The sequence below is a fragment of the Mirounga leonina genome, unplaced genomic scaffold, assembly GCF_011800145.1.
Source record: "Mirounga leonina isolate KUSES-001 unplaced genomic scaffold, KU_Mleo_1.0 Mir_376, whole genome shotgun sequence".
Lineage (NCBI taxonomy): Eukaryota > Metazoa > Chordata > Mammalia > Carnivora > Phocidae > Mirounga > Mirounga leonina.
This window is the reverse complement of record NW_023270718.1, coordinates 7418799-7426911: the sequence shown is the minus strand read 5'-3', so window position 1 is coordinate 7426911 and position 8113 is coordinate 7418799. Positions and strand designations below refer to the sequence as shown.

The 8113-nt window shown below is 38.9% G+C and overlaps 1 protein-coding gene across 1 annotated transcript; it reads left to right on the top strand.

The window, feature by feature from the left end:
* The first annotated feature begins 1060 nt into the window (after positions 1 to 1060).
* LOC117997765 (zinc finger protein 493-like) lies at positions 1061 to 7250 on the top strand. The gene is given in 3 exon segments (XM_034986080.1): positions 1061 to 4742; positions 4744 to 4816; positions 4819 to 7250. Coding segments are annotated over 3 exon segments (3036 nt in total). The 5' UTR covers positions 1061 to 1995; the 3' UTR covers positions 5035 to 7250.
* The last annotated feature ends 863 nt before the right edge of the window (positions 7251 to 8113 follow it).

The following is an 8113-nucleotide window of genomic DNA, read 5'->3' as shown; positions in this document are numbered from 1 at the left end:
ATGCAAGACCTATAGGGACATTGAGAAGTGAATGTTACAGCTCATGCGATTCTTCTGTATTGGGTCCTGCGGATCATAGTCTTTTCACAGTGCATGATGTAAATTGAATAGATTTTCTCCCAGATCTGTGTCCGATTAAGGAGTATTTGACAAGGTGGTGTACACATGGGAAAATTAGGCAGGAGCCAGGCTGGGGTCAAACTGAGCGGTGGATACTGTTGGGAGATGATTCTCTATGGGTTTATGTTTCTCCATGTTTTATTTTTATTTTTATTTTATTTAATTATTTGCGAGAGACAGAGCACAAGCAGGGTGAGGGGCAGAAGGGAGAGATACAGGCACATTCCATGTAGAAAGGGGAGCCGGATACAGGGCTCGATCCCATGATCCCAAGATAATGACGTGAGCTGAAATCAAGAGTCAGACGCTTAACCAACTGAGCCACCCAGGTGTTCCTGATCATGCCATTTTTGATACTCACTCTATTAATGTGCAGTCTCAAACTGATAGTATTCCGTATGTTGAAACAGCCTTGAATTCCAGGAAGAATTCTTACTTGATTGTGTTGTAAAATGGTAAAGTGTGCTTTTGATTCAGTTGGCTTTATTTTATTGTTGACTTTGCAAGAACAGGTAGTAATTTGTACCCTTCTTTACTTGTAGCATCTCTCCTTTGGCTTTAATAACCTGGTAATGCTGGTGTCAGAGAAAGTGTTTTCAACATCTCCCTTCTCTTTACTCCTTGGAAATGTTTGAGGAGATTTCAAGTACTTTCTCATTATATATTTGTATGATTTATCCAGTGAATTCATCTGGCACAGGACTTCTCTTTGTTGGAGGTTTTTGTTTCTGTTTTTAAAAGATTTTATTTATTTGACAGAGAGAGATACAGTTAGAGAGGGAACACAAGCAGGGGGAGTGGGAGAGGGAGAAGCAGACTCCCCACTGAGCAGGGAGCCCGATGCGGGATCATGACCCGAGCCCCCCCACCCGAGCCGAAGGCAGATGCTTAACGACTGAGCCACCCAGGTGCCCCTGTTGGAGGTGTTTTTTTTTTTTTAATTACTTTTTCAATCTACTAAGTAGTTGTAGATCAGTGGAGATTTTTAAATGTATTTCTTCATGTTGGAGTCCAGGTAGGTTATATGTGTTTTGATATTTATACCTATTTATTGGTGTCTACTTCTTGGCATATAATTATATATCATTTCCTTTTATAATTATTTTTATTTCTGTGGTATCAGTGATACCGTGTCTGCTTTCATGTCTTCCAATTTTAGTTGGTCTTCTCTTTCATTCTTACTTGATTTAGTTATAGGTCTGTCAATTTTGATTCTTTTCTTTTTTTCTGAAAACCAAATCCTATTGTTGATATTTTTCTATTTTTGCTAAATCCTATTTTCTTCATTTCTGTTTTATGTTTAAATTTCCTTTCTCGCTGTCGCCAGGGTGGCTGTCGTTTAAGCCTTAAGACTTCAGCTCAGGTCATGATCTCAGGGTCCTAGGATTGAGTCCCGTGTCAGGCTGCCTGTTCAGCGAAGAATCTCCTTTGCCCCTCTCCTTTTGGCCTTCCTCTTGCTCATGCTCTCTCTCTGTCTCTCTCTCTCAAATAAGTTTTTTTTAAAAATTCCTTCCTTCTGCTGATTTTGGGCTCATAATGGTACTTCTCATGATTATTTGAGGTAGAGGAGAGTGATTGGTGTTACACCCTGACAATACTAGAGAATTATCTGTTACGCTATGTGGTCAGTATGTTGTCTGCAAGTTTATGTGTCCTTGGAGGAATGAAGTCCTGATGATTCCTTCTCAGCCATCTTGCTGACGTTCTCTTTGATTTTATGGTTGTATGTTAGACATCATCCGTATATTTGTCTGAAAGTTGTAAGTGGAATGACATTACTTTTCTGTTATTCAATATCTTTCAGCTGTATCTTCACATGGCACCCTGAGCTTCCTGCCAGAGCTGTGCAAAGAAGCTTCATTTCAAAATGTGTCAATGGGTCGATATAAACATAGTGTCCTTGAGAAGTTACACTTAATGATAGACTGGGATAATGATCATAAAGGATATATCCAAATTGAGACTACTGCCCATAATAAGAATCTCACTGCCCACAATGGTGAAAGATACAAAATATTTTGTAAAACCTTCCTTTTTAAGTCCACTAGTTCTGCAAAGCAGGGTGTTTCTGTAAGCAGAATCTCCAATCAAATATTCAAACGTACATATTTATGGATAGAGAATGTGGAAAATCTGGAAAGTTACCTAGTACATGCTGAAAATAACGATTTGAACAATTTTGAAAATAGGATTGGATTGACCTTTCAGTCAAATATTTCTAAACTTCAGAGATTGAAAAATGGAGAAACAACTGCTAAATGGGATCCACTTGAGAGGTCCTTCACCAAGGTCTCAGTCCTCCAAAATTACGAGAGCATTGTCAATGGGGACAGAATTGCTCAAGGCAGTGAATGTGAGAAAAAATTTCATCAAGGCTCAAATATTAATAAACATCTGAGGATTCATTTTCAAGAGAACCATTCTGAACATATTAAATGTGGGGAAGTCGTTTATCAAAGATCCAACCTTCTATGTAACAGTATGCATATAAGAGAGAATCCTTACAAATTTAATGAATGTGAAAGAGATTTTAACCAGTCCTCCAGTGTTGGTGATCATCAGAGAATTCATGTGGGAAAAAACCCATACAGATACAATGATAAGCCTGGGAACATGTTTAGTCAGTCATCAGTAATATGTATACATAAGACAATCTGTAGTGGAGAGAAACCTTACAAAAGTAAAGAATGTGGCAAGGCCTTTAAGCAGTGCTCAACCCTTACTCAACATCACATAATTCATACTATAGAGAAACCTTATAAATGTAAAGAATGTGGCAAGGCCTTCAACAAGCCCTCGACGCTTACTCAACATTACAGAATTCATACTGGAGAGAAACCTTACAAATGTAACGAATGTGGCAAGTCCTTTATCCAGCAGTCACACCTAACTGTACATCACAGAATTCATACTGGAGAGAAACCTTATAAATGTGAAGAATGTGGCAAGGCCTTTAGCTTTCAGTCAAGCTTTATGAAACATCACAGAATCCATACTCGAGAGAAACATTACCAATGTGAAGAATGTGGCAAGGCCTTTGAGCAGGAACCAGACCTTATTCAACATCACAGAATTCATACTAGAGAGAAACCTTATAAATGTAAAGAATGTGGCAAAGCCTTCAGGAAGCAATCACAACTTACTCAACATCACAGAATCCATACTGGAGAGAAACCTTATAAATGTCAAGTATGTGGCAAGGACTTCAGCTTTCAGTCAAGCTTTATTCAACATCACAGAATTCATACTGGAGAGAAACCTTATAAATGTCAAGAATGTGGCAAGGCCTTTAACAAGCCCTCGACGCTTACTCAACATCATAGAATTCATACTGGAGAGAAGCCTTACAAGTGTAAAGAATGTGGCAAGTCCTTTATCCAGCAGTCACACCTAACTGTCCATTACAGAATTCATACTGGAGAGAAACCTTACAAATGTAAAGAGTGTGGCAAGGCCTTTAGCTTTCAGTCAAACTTTATTCAACATCACAGAATCCATACTCAAGAGAAACCTTACATATGTAAAGAATGCGGCAAGGCCTTTAAGCAGGAAGCAAACCTTATTCAACATCACAGAATTCATACTAGAGAGAAACCTTATAAATGTAAAGAATGTGGCAAAGCCTTCAGGAAGCAATCACAACTTACTCAACATCACAGAATCCACACTGGAGAGAAACCTTACAAATGTCAAGAATGTGGCAAGGCCTTTATCCATCGTTCAAGCTTCACTCAACATCATAGAATTCATACTGGAGAGAAACCTTACAAATGTAAAGAATGTGGCAAAGCCTTTAACCAGCAATCACACCTTAATACACATCACAAAATTCATACTGGAGAGAAATCCTACAAATGTAATGAATGTGGCAAGGCCTTTAGCTTTAAATCGGGCTTCACTCAACATCGCAGAATTCATACTGGTGAGAAACCTTACCAATGTACAGAATGCGGCAAGGCCTTTATCCAGCTCTCGCACCTGAATCGACATCACAGTGTTCATCATGTAGAGAAACCTTATAAATGTAAAGAATGTGGCAAGGCCTTCATGCTCCTTTCAGGCCTCACTCAACATCACAGAATCCATACTGGAGAGACCCCCTACAAATGCAAAGAATGCGGCAGAGACTTTAAGCAGCAGTCAGACCTTATTAAGCATCACAGAATCCATACTGCAGAGAAACCCTACAAATGCAAAGAATGTGGCAAAGCCTTTAAGCACCATGTGCACCTGAGGCAGCATGACAGCGTCCACACTGGAGAGAAACCTTACAAATGCAAAGAGTGTAGCCGGGCCTTTATCCACCAGTCAGGCCTCACTCGACATCGCAGAATCCATACAGGGGAGAAACCCTACAAATGCAAAGAATGTGGCAAGGCTTTTAACTGGCACTCAGCCCTTAGTCTACATTACAGAATTCATACTGGAGAGAAACCTTTCAAATGTAAGTATTGTGGCAAGAGGTTTATCCAGCAGTCAAGCTTTACTCAACATCACAGAATTCATACTGGAGAGAAACCTTACCAATGTAAAGAATGTGGCAAGGCCTTTATCCAGCAATCACACCTGACTTTACATCACAGAATTCATACTAGAGGAAGTCTTACAAATTTGAAGACTGTGAGAGAATTTTAAGGACTGCTGAACCCTAACTCCACATCAGAGAATTCATATTGGAGAGTAACTGTACATGTGTATAAAGAATGTGGCAAGACCTTTAAGCAATGCTCAACCCTCATTCCTTATCAGAGAATTTATAGTGGAGGTGATTTTACAGATATAAAACTTTGGCAAGCCCTTTCATAGTGCTCAAGCTGCTTCCAGCATTACAGAATTCATACTAGAGAGAAACCTTAGAAGTGTACAGAACGTGGTAAAGCTTTTGGATTGCTCAACTTTTTTTTTTTTTTTTAAGATTTTTTTTATTTAACAGAGACACAGTGAGAGAGGGAACACAAGCAGGGAGAGTGGGAGAGGGAAAAGCAGGCTCCCCGCTGAGCAGGGAGCCCGATGCGGGGCTCGATCCCAGGACCCTGGGATCACGACCCGAGCCGAAGGCAGACGCTTAATGACTGAGCCACCCAGGCACCCCCGGATTGCTCAACTTCTACTCAGCATCACAGAGTTCATACTGAGGAGAAATAACTACATACGACAAATGGAAGGAATGTGGCAAACCTCCAGCTGGAAGTCATAACTTGCTCAACATCATCCATCCTTATCATACAGGAGCAAAACTGTAACATGTAAAGAAAGTGGCCAAGCCTTTAAGTGGAATTCAATCCTTACTGGGTATCTCAAAATGCAGTCTTGGTTCAAACTGTCCAAACATAATGAATGAGGAAAGACTTTCTCTTAACAGTTTAGAAAACATCAGAGTTGAGAGAAGAAAAGTAACTTGAAGATAAAAATATGTAGAAACGTATTAAACATCAAATGTCAATAAATGTCATAGAATTCACAGTACAAAGCAGTATATCTGTCACTCTTCAGAGATTACATCAAAAAAGGAAGACAAAGTTAGATAATGTACATGCTGTTGTGCTTCGAAATACAGAAGAGAGGGATTTTTTAAACATTTGGTCAGTATTTTATTTTTAAGATTTTATTTACTTGACAACACATGCAGGGGATCGGCAGGCAGAGGGAGAGGGAGAGGGAGAAGTAGGCTCCCCGCTGAACAAGGAGCCCAGTGTGGGACTCAAATCCTGGACCCTAGGATCATGAAATGAAGAAATCCTCATAGATACCAGAGAATAACTAACTCTTCCATAAAATGAGATGCAGCCACATTTTTAGAGAATGACCGGAGTCCTGAAAGTGTTTTAGTATGCAAAATTAAGCTGGTAAGAAGTTAAACTAGACTGCTATATAAGAGGTCTTCTTTAAGCCTCATGGTAATCACAAAATGAAAAAATGTAGATACACAAAAGATAAGAGAAAATAACCTAAGTATTCCTGTATAGAAAATCATCAAATCACAAAGATAGCAAATGAATAAGAAAGGGACAAATAATTTTAAACTGCTAAACAAAAGAATGACAACCGTAACTCCATACTTGTATTGATACTTGCTTTAAATATAAAGGGACTAAATTCTCTAATCCAAATACATTGCCTGAAGCGAAAGAAATATGCGACCCAACTGTAGTCTTCAAGAGACTCACTTCAAGTTTTAAGAACACAGACTGAAAGTGCAGGTGTGGAAAAAGATACTCTATGCAGATGGAATCGAAAAGAAAGCAGGATAGCTATGTTTGCATCAGTCAAAATAAACTTTAAGCCAGAGAGTGTAGTAAAACATGGCAAAGGTCATTATATAAAGGGCTCACTTTGTGCAGTGTTTTTAATTATGTGGTGTTTGGCATAATGTCAAAAAGGATTTTCCCCATTTTAGATTTGGAAGGACTGGAATAGTACGATTATGTAACTTGTGTAGTCCTTACCACTCTCAAAACCAACACCTTTTATACGACCTATTGCTGTGTTTTGAGGGTTGGGGGAATAAACACTGGACAACAATTTGAGAAAGACCTATTGCTTTCAGATTGTGATGTGTGTGAAAAAAAATATGGGTGCAGTGAAAATCTTGGCAATTTAACAAGTAGCCAATAGTTCATCAAAACTAACTTGTACAGGCTAATCTTTTCCACAGTATTCAGTTGTCTAACCTCTTGCTATTATACATTGCATATTTTTTTTCACATGTTAATTTACATTGTTACCTGCTACTTAAAGTCCCTAAATAAATTACTTGTACTTTCAGGCAGGTTACCATGATGCCTTTCAGTAAGATTTCTGATATTATTTCTGGGCAGTTTTTCTTTATATATAGTTGCAAATGATAGGCTTTGTATGGGTCACCTTCGTCATAATTGTGATAGTGGATTTAGTTCAAGCTGAGTTTTTTCTGAAATGTACATCTTCCCATAAGAAACCCTTACATTCCAGTTGATTCAAAGTTTCTAGCATAGCTTACATGTGACTAACAGTTGTATACATTGTATATGCATTTATTAAATATAAAGCATTCACTCCCTTAATGTTGGAGAAAGGTAGCTAATATACTTAGGATTTGTGTTACATTAAAGCTGTAGGTTTGTATATTCATGTAGAGTAGTTGCTTTCTGCTCTCTGAGCAAAAAACAATTGGATTGTTGTGTTGATTTTTTCAAAATTTGGATGCATAGGAGTCACCTTTTTAAATAAGATTTTATTTTATTTTATTTTTTTAAAAGATGTTATCTGAGGGGCGCCTGGGTGGCTCAGTTGGTTAAGTGACTGCCTTCGGCTCAGGTCATGATCCTGGAGTCCCGGGATCGAGTCCCGCACCGGGCTCCCTGCTCGGCGGGGAGTCTGCTTTTCCCTCTGACCCTCCCCCCTCTCATGTGCTCTCTCTCAAATAAATAAATAATATCTTTAAAAAAAAAAAAAAGATGTTATTTGACAGAGAGAGACACAGCGAGAGAGGGAACACCAGCAGGGGGAGTGGGGGAGGGAGAAGCAGGCTTTCCACAGAGCGGAGAGCAGGATGTGGGCCTTGATCCCAGGACCCTGGGATCATGAGCAGAGCCGAAGGCAGACGCTTAATGAATGAGCCACCCAGGCGCCCCAGGAGTCACTTACTTTTAGAAACTAATTTTGTTTGATCTATAGTAATTTTTACATTTACATTTTTCAATTAAATATATGTGCTTTTCCTTAAAAAAATAAAAAGTAATAAAGCCGTCAATTCAACAAACGGATATAACTTTTATAATTGTCTGTTCACCCAACATAAAAGCAAGTAACACATAAAACAACTAGTAGCAGAAAAGAACAGAGGAAGAGACAGCAGTACATTAGAAGGGGACTTCAATACTGCGCCTTCAGTAATGGGTAGCTTATCCAGACAGAAAATTTATAAGGGGACATCAGACTTCCAACACTGCATCCAACAACATCTGAAAACACATTCTTCGCACATGCACATGGAGCATTCTCCAGTATAGCG